Below are 20,536 nucleotides of genomic sequence, written 5' to 3'. Positions count from 1 at the left end.
AGCCTGCTAGATAAGCTTTCCCTTTATTTTTCATCCACAGGCATTTCTTTTCCTGTTCTAATGCCAACAACTTTGCAGTATCTGTTATTCTTACTATAGGCATTCTTAAGAATCCAGTGGAGGTCACGTACGTGCTATTTTTCTGGAACATGAAACGTACAGAGAGCTAAATGATTGCCAAAGTCACTGTGGTTTTTACTAGTTTTCTGACTTAAATACTTGGTAGGCTTCTCCCTTTTTTAAATTTGAGTGCCTTGTATTGATACTGCACAAGATGTGTCTTTGCGTTTATATAATTTTCCCCTGAATTAGTGAGAATCATGGAGAACTTGTTAAAATTTAAGTTATACTTCACTGGGTATCTTTGTTCATCACTTGGAACCTTTTTTCAGATTTTGGGTTAAGGTCAGTGTTGAACGTCTGTGAGCTGTGGTACCAGGGGCCGCACACTGGATTCTGTTTACATATCCAGAAACAGAAGTAGATAGCAAGATTAAAAAAGAATGATAATGAGGTAAGTATGAAGTTCATAGTGAATGAAGCCGGTGTTTCTGTAGGGGAGTATTGCATCAGCTGTTTCTAGACGTTTCTAGGCTTTACTGATCCTCAGTAGCTCTGGCTTAGGTGCTTCATTTAGCTCCGGCGAAGGGAAGGGGGTTCCCTGGCTCTGCCCTCACGGGGGTGCCGGGGCTGGCGCTGGGAGCGGGCGGGCAGGAGGAGACACCGGAGCTGCTGCAGGGGGACGGGGGATGCAGCATGTTTGACCTGTGGCACAGAACAGATCCTGACTGAAGTCCCAGTTCTCTGGCATGGTAGAAAACCAGATTCATTTAACATCTCCCTGAATTTCAGAACCCGAGGCATATTTGTTACAGCGTTTCATTTCCTTGTCAAAAAGCCTGTGAGTTGTTCTAAAATACCTTGATGAATTCCATTTTTATTCCGAGAACAGATCATTATTAGTGTGACTTATCACCATAATGTCATATCACTTGCTAACTTTTCTACTGATAACTTTTTTTTCTCCTGACTGCTTGTCAGTTCGCTACTGGCTTTGTATCAGTGGGAGAACAGTTTTACTGAAAAGAAATTGGACAGGAAAAAAAAAGTATGCGTGGAATTTCTTGCCATGTTGAACACCAAACCATCTGGTGATGAAGGTAAGTGCTGGCCTGGGCAGACCGACCCATACCAGTTGCTGCTTTAAGGCAGCTGGAGGAAGCGAGCCTGTTACATTTCTTCCTCTTCAGTCCCGGTTTGGATTTAGTTCCAGTGGCCAGTGGAAGCCCAACTTGTTGTGGCTGCTCAGCTTTGACGTAAATCTTATTGCCTGGTGGCTCCTTTAGGGATGGGTTCTGAAATGCATTTGCTCAGCCCCGTTACAAAACCATCCAAACCAGAGGAAATCTTGTCTCCTGAGCTCAGGTAATGCATGGTGCCAGCTGAAGTGCTCAGGTTACCGGTGACGAGCGGTGTCTGCAGTGAGGGAATGGCTCACGTCTGGAGCCTTTCAGATGTGATTGCTGAGGAAGATTTGTCGTCTTTAACGCCCCTTAAAAAGGTTTACAGAGGTTCTCTTCTTTTGGAAGGTCAGGTCTTGAAGCTGGTAGTAGGTGGCAGCTTAAAAATTGTCTTCACCCTTAACGCTGACACTCAGTCCCAGCCTTTGCAAGTTTTGAGATTAAGTGCTGATCCCTTTAAATGCTGCGCTCTGACTTTCTGGAGGCTTTTTGTGGAGAGACACTAATCAATATGTTGAGCAAAGCTTGTTAAGTATTTTCTAAGACACCTGTGAGCCTCTTCTGTGCTGCTGCTTTTAGCATTTCAATGTGGCAATTGCTCAGTAGCCCGGAGCGAAGTTGTTGAAGTAGGTACAGATGGACAGGTCAAAGATAAACAGAAGCAGCATATGAAAGGGTAATTCCAGCAGACATCAGGACTCCCCGTTTCTTCTCTGTTGCTTTACTGGAGATAAGAGGAAAAAAAAATAAAGCAATCGAAACGATTTCTTTTATTCTCGATCCCCCAAAGTTCGTTTTTTTTCTATAGAATTGTATTTGCTGATCCCGCATCACTATCACCAAAGCAGCAAAGGCATTTTTTGAATTCAGAGGAGTAATTTTTTTTTTCTTGATGAACTTATGCTAAGAACCCTGTGGGGGGTTGATGGAAAGGGGTGCATACCCGCAGCCCTGTTGATAACTGTAAGCCTGCTATTTAGCTCTTGCATTGTTACACTATGTACCACTCCCTTTCCTTTAAAAGAAAATCTCATCATTTAAGGCTGATTTGTCAGTGTAAAAGCAGTCCTGTTGAACTACTTATTAGCTGCTTCATGCTATGTGGTGTAAGGCAAGGCTCTTGCCTACAGAAGGGTAATTACCCTGGATCAATTAATACCTAGGAACTTGATCTTGCAAGAAACCACAGCTCTGTTCCTCCTAACATTAATCCTGAAGTTGAACCTTGTCTGTGCTGTCAAGTCTTGTTACACGAAAGCCCACGTGGGGTTTTTTGGTGAATAAGATGAGAATGCCTTTTGCTTATGCCCTTTATTAGTAATTGATTTTCAAAAAATAATTTAAAAAATATATATATTTTACATATATATAAAAAGCCGATGTCTTACATGGGAGTGAATGTCTGTGTTAAACTAGTAGAAGAATAATGCTCTTGGCTTAAATTCAGTGCTTTGACCACTGAATTTTCTAGCGCAGTGGGCTGAGTATGAGTAGTTCTGGCTTCTGAGCATCTGAGGTTTGCATGCAAATCTCTGGATCTCTGCTTTCATTCTGAGCCTCTAATGCTCACTCACTAAACTGTAACATTTAGACATGTCAAATTTTTTGACTAGATGTATAACTGGAGTTATTGTTTATTTCTTGCATTTGTTGTTATGATCTAAAAAGCAAATTTCACATTAAATATGTATGCTGACCTCAGTATATAGTGTATACTCTGCTGAGACATAGGAAGGACATTTCAAAAAATAAAACCTGAAGATCCTACCAGTCATCTAGAAGAACAAAATATTTCAGAGGTAAACTTGCTACCTGAGCTTATGATAGCTTGAGCTTCATATAGACATATCTTTTAAAAATGTAGTTATTTTAACTGATGTAAGCACTGAGCTTGAAACCATTTCTGCCAGAACATTCACATTGTGGATATGCTATGAATTCCTGCTCTACACCTTTGTATGTCAGTTGTACTGATGGATTGAAATCTCTGCGTAAGGCAATCAAAAAATCAAATTTATGGGGGTTTTCTAGGTATAAAACAATGGGGGGGGAACATGTTCCATTGTCTCTCTGCTTTATAAATTGTTACTGGTGGGCGATTTCTTTATAATCCCCCAGTGAAGGCTGTCCCAGGTTTCAAAGGGCTGTTTGCCTGTCCACAGCATGTGTCTGTTCAGTCCGGAATGTGTTTTTTCACTGACTTTCTTTAAAAAGGCCTGGGAAGCAATCATCCGTAACAGTGCTCGGCTTGCTGTCTTTGTAAGCTACTTCTCGTTCTGGAGCCTCCCTGGTTTCCAGTTATGTGCTCCCCTCTGAGCCTGATTGTGTAGCTATTTTTTCCTGATAAGTTAACCTCATCGTGGAATGTCTCCTTCCAGGGGATGAAAGGAGCGTGGGCAGCCACCGCACCGGCTGTGCAAGGTGGTGCCTCTTCTGTAAATGGGGATGCCAGTGCAGATCTTTCTTCTGAACACTTCTTTTTTTTTTTTAAAAAACAGCCCCCATTTATTTAGTAGAATTAACTGCTATGTACTGCTTTGTATCACACTATAAAACACATCTATCTTGCAGCACTGTACTACTTCTAATTTATTTTCAAATATATGTAATAGAAAAAATGACGTATTACCTTGACGAATTACTGAGAGAGATACCTTGCTGAAACAGTATTTTTCTAATCCATGCCTATCAACATCTCTTTGGCTCATTTTAATTCAGGTCTGACCATGGTAACTGCATTAGTGTATGACAGTGTCTGAAGTGATAAAGTGTCAACTTCTAAGTGCTGTTAGCTTGTTGCGGGTATTCCCAAGGATCTTCACTCCTTCCTTTAACCTGGTTTTTGCATAGTGGCTACAAACTTGTGTGTAAAAACCCTTGCAGGTGAAGATTTAGCATAAGTAGACCAAAAACTTATATAATTCTTCCTTTAAAATTTGTATATTACATGTGAAATACAGTCTGTCAGTTCCATAATTAGCTTTTTTAATGCTGAAATAGGTTACTACAGAAAATACTGGAATGTTATGGAAAATAATTGGAAAAGTGTAAAAAGTCTAATCACTCTCCCGTGTTCTTTTTTTGTTAATGTCTATTGTTGCTTGCTACAGCCATGCACCACATGATTTATTTTTTTAATCTTCGATAGATGTTATTTATTCTAAAGACCCTTGCATTTTTTTGGCACAGGATGTAGTATCTTGGGCAACTGAGGAAAGGGCAATACAGAGAAACTTATCTTGCCCTTCTTGCCTATAAAATTCTGTTAAAACCTTACTTAGCAGTCCAGTTTGGGTGAACAAATTTAAAAAGAAGTCCTTCAGGACCAATTTTCATGGCCAGGAAGTTTGGTGTTCTGTAGAAAGCAACAGCGAGTTATTTCTGGATTAAACTTTAGTTTACAGTGTTTGATGCTTGAGGAAAGTGTGTGGATGGCAGAAGTTGCAAGATAAGTGACTGTCAAAACATGCAGTAATGCAGCCCTGATTTCTGAGTCATTGTGCTAAGCCTTTGCGATAGCAGGTGGTGGGTGTTGGTTTGGGATTCCATACACTGAAATGGCATTTGTTTCAGTACCAATCTTTCCTCCCTTTTTTTTTTTTTTTCCTCCATAGGAACTCAAGCTGCCTGTGTATAAGGCTCATTCACCACAGATTGGGATGCGCCGATACTTCATTGATCTTTTGACTGTTCTCAGCAACCATTGCAATCTCTGCCCTGTGGCCCGGCATCTTGCTATCTATTTACTGGACCTCTTTATGGATCGCTATGATATCACTGTCAAGCAACTGCACATCGTTTCATTTGCCTGTCTTCTCCTTGCAAGTAAGTTGGCTGCTGTCTATCAAGGCCTTTTTTCTGAACAGATGGTTGTTTTCCTTATATATCATGTGCTGTTTTCTCTGTGTTAACAGTTTCTACCTACTAAAGGTAAGGTGTAATGAAGTCCAAGTCAAGGCATAAAGCAGTCCGTAAATGCTGCTCAACTGTACAGCTTGCACTACACATCTATGTGCTGGTGTTAATGTAGAGAAGAAGTTTTGGGAGCTGAAACTGGGTCAGCGGAAGGGAACAATGAAGATTGGGGTTCATGGGAGGGGGGGGGGAAAGTGGCAAGACTGGGAGATGTTAGTTCCAGGGAAGAGTTGGTAGTAGGGAATGACACCTGTGTAACATGCTGTGGGTGCGTATGCTGGATCACAAACTTTCTGCATACACTGACAATGTAAAAGTATCATCAGCATTCGGGTTAGAAGATTAATGACATCTAAAATAATGATGTGCTTGGGTAAGAAGATTAACAGTGTCTAGATTAAGGATGGCTAAAAGCAAAAGAATTTGTGCTTATTAGGTAAGAAACAGATAAGAAGGGATTCTTTAAAATAACAAAGCAGAAACTTATCTACCGGCTGCGTGTGGTTAGTAGTATTTGTCGAAAGCACTGAGAGGAGGTATTTTTTGAAATGAGCATGCGCAAGAGCAACATATGGATTTGCTGTTATTTTTAGAATGTACAAGAATATATAAGGACTTGTTTTTCTAATAAACTTAGGAGCATGACTGTTAACCATATTGGTGTGTGTCTTGACTCTGGCCTTGTCCTGCAAAAAAGGGTTCCTGTTACAACATGCAGCCTCTCCTGGAGATCCATCCTCGGACAACCTGTGCCCCTGTTGTGATCACTGGGCATAATCAGCTCCTTGTAAATCAGAGCTTTCTTATACAGGGGACAAAGGAAAATTGGCTTCTTGAGGCACTTAGTGGATGTGCTGATGCTGGAATGCATATTGCTTGTTCTGGGCTCCTATCAAATAACTAGGCATTACTGTGTAGCATTAAAGTTCCCATATTGGCATCCATTTAGCAAATGAGCTTGAACATTTGTCATTAGTGCTTTCTCCAGATCTCTGCAGCCAGTGCTGTGCAAGTGGAGGAAAGTGAGACTGGTGCCTCAAGAAATTGCAGTCTACCCCTGTAGACTTAAGAACTCTGTGTTTAGGTTACAGAAGAATTATCTTGCTGTATGCAGAGCAGTGCACTACTGTGGACAACAAAAGTTATGCAAACTCTAGCATTAATAGCTGAAAAGTGCAAGTAGTCATATCAGTTAAGGTAAAAAACACTGGCAAGCCAGAAGCTATTGAGGAAAGAAGGTGATCATATATCTTTATCCCAATACCATTACCCCAATGGGATTGTTACTGCTTTTCCTTGCTGATTGTGTTCTGGAGAGCTTAATCTGCAGTAAAAATAATAAATAATCTGGTAAAATAATAATAAAACCCCCCATACACTTAGTGTGTTTAAGCACTGCTGTCTATATGACTTCAGAGAAGATGGTGAATTGTGTGGAGCAGTTACTGGTCCATGTTGCAAAAAAGGCTGATATTAAAATTGGAACAAAGAAAAATGTAGCTGGTTGCTGTAGGTGCAGGCTTACAGCAGCCCAAGGGACTCTTAGATATTATAGTTCTGCTGACCTGAACTTTTGACAAGATCCTTCAGAGCAGTAGATTGGCCGAAAACTATTCCATCTGGGGAAGTGTTTTCTTTATTTACCAGAGAGGTATTTTTCTGAGGGGTCAGACAAGTTTCCACCTGGTGCAATGGAGGGGAGAGGGGCTAGGGCTGATTTGTAAATTGTTAGGAAACTCTACCCTTAGTTTTGAACACATTGGGCTGAAATACCAGGTTCAGGTAGCCTGGAGACTGATGCCTGCTCAGAGGTATACTCCTTCAGCTTTCAGACCATCCCTTTTTCTTTTCTTGGGTAGCTTCATAACTGCAAGATGCCTTGCAGCATTGCTAGTTTTTTGGGTTTAGGTTTTTTATTATTTTGCCAATTGCATGGATGAATGTTACCTTCAGGTAAAGAGAACATAATTTTCTTTAGATAAATCTGACACATTCAATTACAGTCCTCCTCCATTTTTCCCCAGCATAATTGATGCTTCAACAATTCTTCTAATAACTTCTCATTTGGATTTAGAGGAAGAAGTTATAGCTATAGTTCAGTGCCATGCAGATAGGATGAAAATGGCACCATCAAACTTCATATGAATATGGTTTGCCAGCTGCATCAAGAGAAGTGTGGCCAGAAGGTTGAGGGAGAGGATTGTCCCCCTCTTCTCTGCTCTTGTGAGCCCCCCCTGCAGTGCTGTGTCCAGCTCTGGGGGCACCAACAGCAGAAGCACACGGACCTGCTCGAGTGGGGCCAGAGGAGGCCACGAGGATGCCCAGGGGCTGGAGCACCCCCTGTGAGGACAGGCTGAGGGGGAGTTGGGGTTGTTCAGCCTGGAGCAGAGAAAGCTCTGGGGAGAAAGGATTCTTGATCAGGGCAGGTAGAGATAGGATGAGAGGTAACAGTTTTAAACTGAAAGAGGGCAGATTTAGATTAGGTATAAAGAAGAAATTCTTCCCTGTGAGGGTGGTGAGGCCCTGGCCCAGGCTGCCCAGAGCAGCTGTGGCTGCCCCCTCCCTGGCAGGGTTCAAGGCCAGGTTGGACGGGGCTGTGAGCAACCTGGGCTGGTGGAAGGTGTCCCTGTCCGTGGCAGGGGGGGGGACTGGATGATCTTTAAGGTCCCTTCCAACCCAAACCACTCCATGAACTGTCAGAGTTGGTATACTGGTGAGATCTTGGGCAGAGGCTGTATGAGATTGGGAGAGCTGGACTGCTGACTTCTGTAGCTTCTAGTACTTAAAAAGTTAAAAGGCTTTCAAGATTTTTCTTTATGTAAATGACTGAAGTAAAATGCAACTTTAGGCCACCTCTTTGCAACTGTAAAGCAAAAGGAAGTTCACAAACTGCCCTATGATAGCTCTAGAGGGGAATGTCTTGCAACTTCTGCCTGCTTAAAAAGGCAGTTTGCTTAAGAGCAGGCCTAAGTCTAGTGAGCTAATGAGTATGAGAATCCTTCTAAAATTAAGATTACACGACTGTACATCCTGATCTGGAATTAAATCATCCCTGACAGGAAGGGAAAAAGGCCTATTACTGTAAAGGCAGCTTTCCTATTAAGATGTGGAAACAAAAGATTGAATGCTGAACCAAAGCAGCTTTGCACAGAATGTCTAATTAAATTGTATAGATAAGGTTTAAAATGCTAGGGCTCAGTTTGGAGAGTTTGGGGAGCATAGTAAGCTCTGTTTACTGTCTGCGCCATCCTAATGTGCAGTAAGGATATTTTTTTGGTACATATAGTTCAAAGTGATGCAAGTCAAGTCAGGAAAAGCCACTTTACAGTAAGTGGGAATTCCTGTGTTTAGTTTGCTACTTTCAAAATTATATTAAATGGAAGAAAACTTATACTATATATATTTTTTTAATGTTTTGAGTAAAAGACTCTTGAGTAAGTCAGAAGTATCAACCCGAAGTCACTTTAAAAGTTCTCATTGTAGCAAAGAATAATAAAACTTGTCTCTTGACTGTTACTGCAAATGTAGTAATTGGAACTTCCTGCAAAGTGTTACTGTAGGAAGTTGCATAGTTTTGCAGCAGAGGATTGCGGCAAAAGTGCTCTTCAGGCTGTGTTGCAAGACACTTGTACTTTTAAAAATGTATATACCTCTCATGTAGGGAGCAAAACCCGACTTTTTTTAAACTAGTTGTGGCGTTTACATCATATCAGATGAATGTTTAATGCAGACTATCTTTTAGTAATTGTTTAAAATGTATTTTGAAAAAACGCTGTTTTCTTCCTGATTGCTTGCTTAGAAAAGAGATTAAGGGTAGTGTGCAGACCACAAGGAAAGTGAGGTGTAGTTAGAGGCAAGATTACTTATTCCCACTAATTACTGTAAGTGTGGAGGTTTTCTGGGACGGGAGGGGCATAATAGAGAAGCTTTTAAACCCACAACTTTTGAAATGGAAGAAACAAACTTCTAAGCTAAATGCAAGTTGAGGACAATTTTTAAGCTAAGATAAATTGTTAAAAACGTGTTTAGCTTTGAAGCTTGTTGCTTCTCTCTTGGATCCAAAGTATCATAAAAACCTCTCTCTTTTCCTTTAACTACAAACATTGCCATGGCCTATTTTTGATAGCATCCAACAGCCATGCTCTCTTGCTGGAGAACATGATGTTGTGCTGGATGTCCTTCACTTAGCTGGAGCTAATTTGCTGTGTTCTCAAATGCATTTTGACTGGCTCATCTGTTTCCTTACTGGATGATGATGGTGCTTCCCACTTTGTTAATAATTGTGAAAAAGATTGAGTGAGTAGATAATACTGTTCCACAAATTGCATTAGCAGCCAAGTAGTGTTCATCCTGGACTTGCTGCAGCTGAAAGTGGCAGGGTGTGTGCCTCTAATCATCCAGTTGTCCACTAGCCAGAAGATGTATGTTTCTTTGCAATGTATGTGTGATAACTGGGAATACTTTAACTCCTCAGAACAGTTATAAAAGCTTTGAAGTTTACTAATGTCATCAGTGGTTGTTATTTCCTCTGAATCAGTTCTATAAAAGAATGGTAAAAATTGTTCACAGTAATCTAGAGGTGAACTGAAAGCTACTGGGGGAGGGAAGGAAAAGTTGCTGGAAAAATTGATGTCACAGTTACTTTCAGAATGTATTTAGAATAGTCTGTCTCTTTCCCTTGCATTAAGAGGAACTTCATGATCTAAATCAGAATCATAAAATAAATACATGTCTGTAATACAGAAAGACCTGGTCCATATGGGTGTTTTGGTTAGGTACAACTGTTAGAGGACAGAGGACCTCCTTTTGAGGTCCAGCTGTGTTATACAAGAGGTTATAAGTTCCTGCTGCTGCAAGATCATCAGTGAAGTCCAGTGGCTTTAATTGCTCAAGACAATCCATGTGTCCTGTGCTTGGAGCTTAGTGATTGCTTAGGCTGACTGCTGTTAAGTCAGGGAGATGCTGGCTTTTGGTGAGCGGTAATGCTGGGCAGCTGGGACCGGTGGTCTTCAGGCAAGCCAGCAGGATCTCGAGCAGAATAGTTACCAGTACAGCTGCACAGAAGCCAGGATTGCTCTCTCTGCACCAGGCTATGGGTGGGCTGTGCTCACTTTGCAAAGAGGTAAGTGACTGAAAATATTACTGCTTTCCTTTTCCCACAGAGCACCCCAGTGCTTTCAGTAAGCTCTGATTTTTCTCCAGACAAAATCAGCTGGCTGATGCTCTCAGTAAGTGCATTGATCTAGTTTAACTAACACTTTGCTTGAAGGGAATTAAGGAACTTTCAGTCTGCCTCACCTGGCAGCTGAGGAGGCAGCCCCTTGTAGAGCAGCACTGTTGAGCAGCAGCAGGTTGTAATGTTCTGAACTGCATCTTCATCGGGCAGTTTATTACCGAAAATGATTTCTGATACTTTAAGGTACTCTATCCCTAAGTGCTTTGTTAGAAAAAGGGATTGTGTAAAGATACTCCATCTGCTTCGGTGTTAGATATTTGGCTCAAATTGCCTGCTGAAAGCTGTGCAAACCAGTTGCCCCGACGTACCTGAGATGTGCTGATACAACCCATTCACATGGTCCAGCTGCAGGAGCAATAAACTCTGGGGAGAGAGCAAGCACCTGGGCAGTAAGTCTTAAGTCGCTGCAACTGTCTTCTGTGAATTTTGTAAATGATACACTGGGGCTGTACTAGGTGTATCAGTATAGTTAAAGCAGTGCAGGTTTTGCTTGTTGCTGTAAAATCCTAGCTGGATCTTAAAAGCTGTTCCTCTCTTCCCTGAAGAGCTAACCCTCTTCCGTTGCAGGTGCTTCAGGACCCGATAAAACCAACATCTCCTCAACCATTCAGCAGCATTGAATATTTCAGCAATTCTAGTTCTTATGGACTCTCTTCCTCAGGGGGGTTCTGCTGCTATGGAGACACGATAACAGTTTTAAAATTTGTTTTAAGCAAAGCTAGCTTACTGTTCATCACATTCAGTGCTGCGTTGCTTCAGAGTACTTGGGTACTTCTTGTAGTTTTCATGGCTTTATTTTGCCCAGCTCCTTAATCTGCCAGTGGATTCTCAGCAGTTGAGTTAACTCAGGACAATAAAAGAAATTAGAGCAAGAAAAGATGTCTGTACTAAATGAGCTGAGTTTAAAGCATGGGTGATCTGATACAGAGAAATGATTACTTGTTTTAAGATTTATTTACTTATAGAAAACTGTTTAGCAACTTATTTACTTACTTAGTGTGTTTTTAATATTGTTAAGAATCCTGCTTGCTCAGACTGTTCTGTGGAATTTTACGAAGGACTACAGTATTCATCATAACAAAACAGTTTACTGTGAAAATCTACCAGGGGCTACAATGTTCAGCAAAATATTATGCTCTGTCCTTGAGAAACAGTTGGCTGGCACTAACTTGTTGGAATTTTGCTAATGAGTAGAGATAGTCATAGACGCATGGTAGAAGTTCTATTGGTTCTCTTAGATAAGATAGAAAATTAAATCAGCTGAAAACCACTTTTGTTATTCAAGAAATTGGCCAAGAGAGTCTGCCCATGCTCCATGGAAAAAACAGGGTAAGAAAGACTATGAGCCTTCCTCCCAAAGATCTCTGAAGACGACCACCAGGAGGCAATGCGCAGGTGCAAAGATAACATAAACTGCTGACACCAGCCTCTAGAACTAACCCAGCCCTGCTCATGCATATGTATGTTTGTGTTATGTAACCCAGTGAATATGGATATCTACACTCTGTAAGTTTTGGTAAAATGTGAGGTGGGTGTGCAAGCTTTGTGGAGAAATCCCCTTGCACCCCGGCCGGAGTAATCATACCTGCTGTATAACTCCGTTTGAGTTGTAGAGTCTTTTTTCCACGAATCAGTTCCTTTATCACCTAATTCCCCACCGACTATGTGGAGCTGTTGTGAGACTTCAGGCAGCTTTTCTATTGGACTGTGCTTTGTGATCCATTCTCCATTTATTGTCCCACTTTCACAAGCAGGTAACTGTTCCGACTAAGACAGCTGAGCTGTTTTCAGTGAAATATAATAGTGGGTTGCAGTTCAGGATATAGATTAGTGCAAAATTTAGTCTGTAGTCTTAAATTTATATTTTTAATTATTTCCCTGTTGCTGTAACACATGGAATATTTTCTTCAGTGATTAAATTTTACTATAGTAAGGCATTAAAAACTTGGGTGCCTTGAGCTAAGTGGTTAGCATGTTTGCTAGGTATTGTACAGGCAGATGAAAGACACTGCAGAAAAAGCAATTAAGCAGGCTATCTCTAAAATAGCCTCTTTCTTGCCTTGCTTAGAGGACAGTTCGAAGCTGTGTTTGTATCTGAGAATGACATCAGAGAGAATCTCAGAAGTCTGTTGGAACAATGTAAGAATTAAAAAAAAAAAAAAGTAGCCCTTAAGCTGTGTAAGCAGCTGTAGGTCTTTTCTTTATGCTGGGCTAGATGGGCTTGATAGGTTTATCCTTCTTTTGGATTGATTTTAATTGTTTGTAGGACAGAAAGTACTTACACTTTAATGACTCCTTAAATTGGCAGTCCTTTTTGTTCCTTGGTCTTCTCAAAGACTCTGAAAATGTAATAAAACAAATTGCCTGTATGTCCTGTTTTTGTTTTGCTACCCATGCAAAACCCCAGGAAGATCACATCACCTGCCCAAGCCCTAGCATGCTGCCTGGCTAGGTGTGCAGTGACTCTTGCCTCCTGCAGTGCCTGAATCAGTTCTTCAGGGTACATTTGATAGTAGCGATGCTTCTGAGACCTTTAGTTTTTCCGAATGAAAAGCTGGCATGGATTGGTAGGCTGTTTTGATAATGTGATGAATGTACTAATGAAATGTACGCTTTAACTTAAGCCTGTTTCCCTTGACAACAGGACTTACTCTGGCTTTCATTCATCAAAACAGAAGTGAATGTGTAGCATAAAAAGCACTCATTTTTTTCCAGGGGACCATCTGATTGTAGAATTCAGAGTATCAAGTAATTTGGAAAATCTTTGCATCGTTAATTGCAGTAATACCACACACTCTCAGAAATGTCCCAGGATGCCCTCATCTATTTAGATTTTGCATAAAATGTTGGTCACAAATGTAAACCTACATTATGTTCGTCTTATTTATCCTTTTGACCTCAGTAGGCTTCCTTGTATAAAAATTTGCATCACCTGTATTCTTAAATTAAGCATTGCTTTAAAGGCTGAGATTCTGTTACCTCAAAACAAAACTATTTTTGAGGGCAGTGGTGACAACTAAATGGTTTTATCAGTAACTGTAGCTCAGAACACAACAGTGAACTTTTAATCTAAAGTGTCTACAGTGGCATTTCAAGAGCATGTGAATGACTCATACACAGTTCTCATGAACTTCTAACTACAGGCTCCAGGTGTTAATGCAGCTGAAACAGCTTTGGTTTTCTTCCCAAAGAGTGATGTTGATTAAATCAATCAGTATTATTTGTTTGATTAATACTAGACTTACAACTGTCTTGTCTGAGCCTTTAATATTCTTGCAGCAATTGTGTTGGAAGCCCTGGTTCTTTCAGCATAAATATGCTTTGCATAGAATCTCAGTTTCTGGTGTAACTGGAGGAACAAAAATAATATATACCAATATCTTTAAATTGGGGAACTGGAAAAAGGACACAGTGCATTTTAAAAACATCTTAAACTTGTTCTTTCCCAGCTTGCCTCTTATTTCTTTGGTCTGATGGAATTAATTAACTTTTGCTCTTTTCCAAGTTTCAATTTAAAAATAGGTGAGAAGTGCTTGATAAACTTGGAAGCAAAGGGTTTAGGTCAAGGTGGAATTGGGAAAGAAAATGTGGTCAAGGTGCTTGTATATTGCTTTGGAAAGTAGCTTATTCAAATTTTAGTTCATTTGAAGCAAAACTTCTGAGTTGATTTCTCTCCCCCCATTCCCAGCTCAGTTTTGGAGCCTTTTTTCAAATTAACTAGCTACATTTATACTCAGTGTCTCCAGTCTGCTACAGTGGCTGCTGTTATCTAACATTAAAGCTAGGAATTAGTGTGTTGAAAAGCAGCAGGGGAAAAATAATAAATAACTAGTAATCTAAATCACTAAATTTAGCTGCTGTCAATTTTAAATTTAAAAGAAAAATTATCTTGATCCAGTCAAATAGCTTTGCCCTCTGGTATGATACCTTCCCAACACTGCTGTGCAGCTAGTCTGCTCTCCAGACTATAGTCTAACCTCTTGAAGTTTCCAAGGTTGTGAAGAAAGAAGGAACTAAACTTATGGAAGCCAGAATGACAGGTCTTATCCTTAGTATCTTGGGCATGCATACTCCTTCTGCTAGCATACTCCTTAAATTCCTTATCAGGCTGTGACATCACCTTGTGGGGGGAAGAAAAAAAAAAAAAAGTCTAGCTTTTCTCTCAAATTTGATTTTTCTTCAACAGTTCTAAATTCAGGTGACAAGGAGATTCATGACTGTGTATACAGACTCCTGAATTTTACAGGCTTTTTTACTGACAGTGTGCCCACAATCCTTTCCTGTTCTGTTTCAAATGATGGATGAATTTTGTTTTCGATTGTTAACGTTACGCTCTTTCATGGTAGGGTGGCTTCTATATTACAATTTAATGCATTTCATATCTGTGATACCTGAACAGGCTCAAAGATGGAAAATCCATTTTTAAATGTGTTAAAAAGACACTTGAGCTGCTAACAGTACAGAAAATTGTCAGGCTTTTAATACACTGGAGACACTTTAGATGCAACTGCTGTCCTAAGTGGATAGCAAGATCTTCCTTTTAAAATAATTTTCTAGTACAATACTTGTTTTAATTGTTTCTAGATTAGAGAATGCCCTGCTAATATCTTGTCAATTGGTCTGTGTTGGTAAAGGAGGATTCTTACAGAGGCAATGGAAGGACAACAGAAGCAAGAATCAATTGTGGAATACATGCCCTCAAGAACAAAAAGGAAAAGTAACTACAATACTTCCAAGTAGCTATGGGTCTGGATTTTGCAGCAGAGATGTTCTTCAAGCTGTATTGGAAACTTATTACTCATGATTGTTTGTTGCTAGGTCTTGAACAAGGAGTGGCTGGTAGACAGGTCATTTTTGGCTTTATAAACAAACTGTGAATTTAAGAGGACTAAATTCCTCTAAGTTTGCAGCAAAGTAATGCTGCTTTATTACTGATCCTGGGAATCAAATCTGATATTGGATGCTTTTTATGAAAGAAGGGTAAGATCCTGTTTCTCTGTACAAAGTGACAGCACTTTGTAGCTACTGGTGAAAATTGAGTCATTCTAGAGACTACTGCTGTTCTAGTAGGCTTGTAAATAAAATTTAGAAAAAGGTGCAGCTTTGCTCAGCTATCTTGGCTCTGAAAATGTATGCTTTCTCCTAGCACCATAGGAATTATTTATGTTAATCATTTGGTGTCAGTGTACTTCTCAGCCTTTCAGTGACCTTAGCTAATAAGGTTCTCCAAGACCGGAAGGAACAAAAAGAAATTCTGAAGCAGCAAGGGCAAAGGTGGTGTTGCCCAAGGGTTTTTAATGTCTTCCTTTTTGTAGCATGTGCATTTAGCTTCCAGATTCCTCAGGATTAGATCTTCCCTTGCCATATTTTTCCCATACTGCTTGCTTGGCACTTGACTGAATGCCCTTCAGCAAACCACTTCCACTTATTGTCAGAAAAACTATCTGTAATCCTAATGAGTTTATGATCTTGGCTTTGGCATCAATACTACACAAACAATAAAAAAGCCAAACAAACCAAACAAAAACCCACCAAAAAACCCCAAACCATGAAAAGGATATAGGAATATGTTGACCAGTCTGTTGTCTTCTTTTCTACTTGCACTGCTGTACATCTGTTGTCCCATCCTTCTTTAAAAAGCACTTTTGATCATTAGACTTTGTGGTTTGGGGAGTGTTCTTTGGCTTTTTGGCACTCAGTCATAATTATAAATCTTATCTGAAAACCATCTCTTCTGGCAGGTAAATTTGAAGAAAAAGAAGATAAAGTTCCAAAGTTGGAGCAATTAAATAACCTGGCATACGTGTGCAGTGTGAATGTGGTATTGAACAAGAAAGACTTGCTTAGAATGGAAATGCTGCTTTTGGAAAATTTCAACTGGAACCTCTATCTACCAACACCTGCACACTACATTGACTACTACCTCCATGTGTCCATCGGCGAGAATGACCTTCACAATGGCTGGCCAATCACCTCACTGACCAAAATCAAAGATTTTCTGGAGAAATATGCATATTATTTCCTTGATTTCTCAGTGCAAGGTAAGAGGCTTAGTTTTATGCTAGAATGATCTTCCACTTGGCAAAATGCAAAACTGAAAGAGACAAGTGCTTTAAAACTTGTCATATTATGAATTGCCAAAATTTCTGTGCAGAATGGTTTCTTTGCGTCTATTTCAGATGGCAAATGGTACGGTGTCCTTTCCTTGTGCATAAGCCTCTTGTCTCTTTTCATAAATGTCTAGATGAGATCAAATTTTTTCTTCAGCATAGAACACTAATTGGTGAGACTGGCAGAAATGGGACCTAATTTTTGATCTGCCACAGTAAGTACTGTCAATTACAGACCTGATACTATGCAGTTCAGTATAAGAATCTTTTTTTAATGAATTTTTTTGCGAGTCCTGTGCTGCAAGACACGACATATTTAGAGTGATGGGACTTTTAATGTTTGCAGCACTGTTTCCAATATCTGCCTGTGTGAGAGGCAGTGAAAGCATCCTCATAAGCTGGGTTGAACACTAATGTAAATACGTGTGTAATTTTCAATACCTGACTTTAAGTTGAGACCAGTCTACAGATTTCAGCATAGTCCATTTCATGGCTTTTTCTGAAATGAAAGAAAATACAGTGAAGCTTTGATAGTAGTTACAAACAAGTAGTACAGAGGTCTTCAGGTAAGCTTCATCCAGTTTTGAGCGACTTTTTCTTGTTATGAGTTAATACTCTGCATAGAACAAAGTTGTTCATTTAATTTTGTCCTGTTTTGCCATGTAGTAAGCTCACTGCGGTGATTATTAAGAGTATAATTCTTGCTCTTGTTTTTCTTCTGTAGATCACACTTTCCTCCATTTTCGTCCATCTCTGATTGCTGCAGCTTGTGTATGTGCCTCACGTATCTGTATGCAGATTTCTCCTGCCTGGACAACACAGCTTGAATTGCTAACGTGTTATTCCTGGGAACATCTTGCCCAATGCATTGAAATGATGCTCATGTAAGATGAGAAAGAAACCTGTTTGTGCTCTTAGGAAGATATTGATACGTTTTGGTTTTTTTATTGTTTAGCTAGAATTAAGATAGTACAATATTACATCTTCCGTTTGGGGAGAGGAATAAAAGGGGAAGAATGCAGGTCCCTTTACTAAATACTGTCAACAATATTTGCAGTGCAGAATGGAGCGCACAATTTAGCGTTCATTATGTTTTCTTGTACTGATTGTCTATCTGATTGGATGAAAACATTTTCAGATGGTTGACAAAAGTTTTCTTCCCTTTGTTTTCTCATTGTACCTGCCATATACTTGCTGCAGTGAGACACCAGTGTATCTCTAGCTTTGAGAATACAGTAGGGAGACATTTCAGAACTGTTGGTTTGGGGTTTTTTTCTGGTAAAGGAAGTGACTGTGATGCATCAATACTGGTCTGTTATGTGAGCACATACAGTCTTAATAGAAAATAAAGTTTAATAAAATGGTTTGGGAGTGATGGTGGAGCTTCCAAATTCCTACTTAAAGCAGGGCCAACGGAAGCTAAGTCAAGTCAAGTTTTTACTATTTCCAAGGATGGAGACTTCCTAATCTCTCTGGGCAACTTGTTCCAGTACATCATCATTCTCATGATAATCAAAAGCGTGAAAATGTTTCTTTCTAATATCTATCAGGAATTTGCCTTATTCCCTTATAGCTGTGCATTTTAATATTCTGGAAATACTTACACAGACTATTTCAAAATATATTTGTGTTGTGGGCTTAGGGTTCTAAGATAACCAGTCCATCGGTAAAAACATACTTGTGATGCAAAAGGATCCATAAACCTGTTGTTAGTGTGTGAAGATTGCAGCAGGATAATTCAAAATTAATTGTGAAAGCAAATGAGGATTGCCATATACAGCTAGGGCCAAAAATCTGATTATGTACCCTGATTGGTGAAGACTTTGGGATATATGCATGCTCTGTGAAATTCTCTTTGATAAATCTATCTTGATTTCTTTTTTCCAGATATTATGAGAATGACATTAAAGAAGCCAGTAACATAAAAAAGCAAGTAACAATCCAATATCAAGAACAGGAAGCAGTGGGGAATCTGAGCCATCAAGCCACTACTCAAGTTCTCTTCCAGCAATCCAGTTATCACCCTTTAGCCCAGCATTCAGCTGCGCTTTCCCAGTTCCAGTCGCCAGTGCAAGATTTGTGCTCTGCTTACCGTGACTCCTTGCAGGCCCCCAGGCCCAGCAGTGTGCTCGCTGAGCGCGCTGGCAGCCCGCTGCGCTCCTACACAGCAATTCAGGGCAGCCTTCGGCCACCTGCCCACACGCTGCCCATCCAAACGCCCGTTGCCGTGCAGGTGGCATTGGGAACAGAGCCCAGACACTGCATTTCCGTGGCTTATGGCAGTAGTTACTTCAGTGGTCATCACTCGTATGCAGCTGGGTGTTTTGACGGGTAAATAAATATGGAGAAAAGGGTGATGCGAAGAAGAGCTGAAGAAGATAGCTTGTGAGTGTTACAAGATGTCCATCTGAATGAAACCATGAAGGAACAGAATTCTTACGACTCATTCAGAGGATGTTGATCTGGATCTACTGATCACTGGAACCTCGGTGCCTTTCTGCCAAGGGTTTTACCCTTGGCTCTTAATGAGAGAGAAATAGAAATTAATAAATATACCTCAGTCAGTGTCAGTTTCAGGCATCTGCGTAGAAACCGTGTGGAGATTATTTCCTCCCAGTCTTCACTTAGTGACTTGTCAGAGTTGGCTGAAAGCTTGCGTTGAAGAGTTATTGGCTGGAGTGTTTGAATTTCTGGCAAAGCAGCAATGTACCTAGGGGATGATGTTGGAAAACACGGAGTGCTCTCCTTCTCTCCCAGTGATGTGTGACTTGAACAGTGTTGGCTTATACTACTGGAACCTTCTATTAAAATATACTGAAATTGGTATCAGTTAAATATGAACTTCTTTTATGCAGAAATCTGTGTAGAACACTTAATTTTCTTTGAGCAGAAGTGATAGTTCAGGAGTAAGACTTTAGAATAAAAGGAAAAAAAAAGGAAAACAGACCAGAAGACTATCAAATTATTTTTGACTTAAAATTCTCTTGGAATCTAAGTGTGGTGCTGCTGAGTGGAACATCACTCTGCCTTCAAATATTTTAGAAATAAAACCAAAACCTTAAATCATCTCTTCGATCTTTAATGTGCTGCTGCTTTTGAGACTGGAGATTATATTTAGTAAGTTTGTTCATGAGCTTTATCAGGGATTTAATGTTACTTGAAATCCTCTTGGAAGAACTCCTGAAAGGTTCACTGCCTTCAGTTATTTCATCTTTTGGTCTCGGCGACTTGTGGCAGTAGTTCAGGCTTGGGACAGAGGAACTGGTGTTAATGGGGGCGAGGATAGGGAGCTGGTTAACTCTACTGTGAAATTAGAGTTTGATTGCAGTGCTAGACAATGACTGACCTATTTTTTTTTAATAACATCATTCTCTTGAAAAACGTAACTGGTAAATTGAAGATCCTGTTGCTTCTTCACAACAAGATGCACACCTACTGTCACATATCCAAAGGTTTTTTTTCTTGACTGAAACCAGGGATAATTGTTCAAAAAACTCTATAATAGGCTTTTTTATGTTAATGTAGGTATTTGCAACAAATGGACTTCTGCAGATGTGAAACTTCAGTTTTGATATATGCAACCACTATTGTGAGGTTTTTTTGAAGGCAGTACTCTTGGTTTGTCCTTCCTCTGAAGGTCCTCAGGACAGCAATACAAGTGATGTGCAATATGTATGCTTTTACTGACTTGGGGCAATTTTTTAAAGTCACATGTCACAGTGCTGTTTTAAATTATATTTTTAGAGAATTGTTTTTAAGGGTATTTTAGGGTGGAGGGGAAAAACTAGCCTGCATGCTAATGTGTGCTTGTGTAACTGTGTCTGAGAATGCAACTTTTAGTATTAATTTCTTCCGTTCAGCAGGTTAGAGGAATCTTCTTGTTATTTTCTAAATGCAAACTTTTAAAATAAAAGAGGCAGTACTAATTGGAAATTAGTCTAGAAGTTTAGAGAACTTAGAATAAAAGATGAACTGTTGGCTCTGTATTTATATTAAACTTTATTTTCTGAAGACTTTAGTGTATTTTTATGTCA

At 39.9% G+C, this 20,536-nt stretch overlaps 1 protein-coding gene across 1 annotated transcript; it reads left to right on the top strand.

The window, feature by feature from the left end:
• Window positions 1-1,353: 1,353 nt before the first annotated feature.
• On the top strand, window positions 1,354-20,390 carry CCNJL (cyclin J like). The gene is made up of 5 exons (XM_026858195.1): window positions 1,354-1,425; window positions 4,856-5,066; window positions 16,134-16,433; window positions 17,227-17,386; window positions 18,390-20,390. The coding sequence occupies exons 2-5, from the start codon at window positions 4,901-4,903 to the stop codon at window positions 18,835-18,837; spliced, it is 1,074 nt and encodes a 357-aa protein (XP_026713996.1). The 5' UTR covers window positions 1,354-1,425; window positions 4,856-4,900; the 3' UTR covers window positions 18,838-20,390.
• Window positions 20,391-20,536: the final 146 nt, after the last annotated feature.

Source organism: Athene cunicularia (genome assembly GCF_003259725.1).
Source record: "Athene cunicularia isolate RWA chromosome 13 unlocalized genomic scaffold, athCun1 chr13_part1, whole genome shotgun sequence".
NCBI lineage: Eukaryota > Metazoa > Chordata > Aves > Strigiformes > Strigidae > Athene > Athene cunicularia.
This window is presented reverse-complemented; position numbering and strand designations above follow the sequence as displayed.

Coding starts and splice junctions, on each gene's coding strand:
- CCNJL (XM_026858195.1), top strand. CDS start 4,901: ATGCGCCGATACTTCATTGATCTTTTGACTGTTCTCAGCAACCATTGC. Junction 5,067..16,133: donor TGCCTGTCTTCTCCTTGCAA/GTAAGTTGGCTG, acceptor CTCTTCTGGCAG/GTAAATTTGAAGAAAAAGAA. Junction 17,387..18,389: donor TGCATTGAAATGATGCTCAT/GTAAGATGAGAA, acceptor TCTTTTTTCCAG/ATATTATGAGAATGACATTA.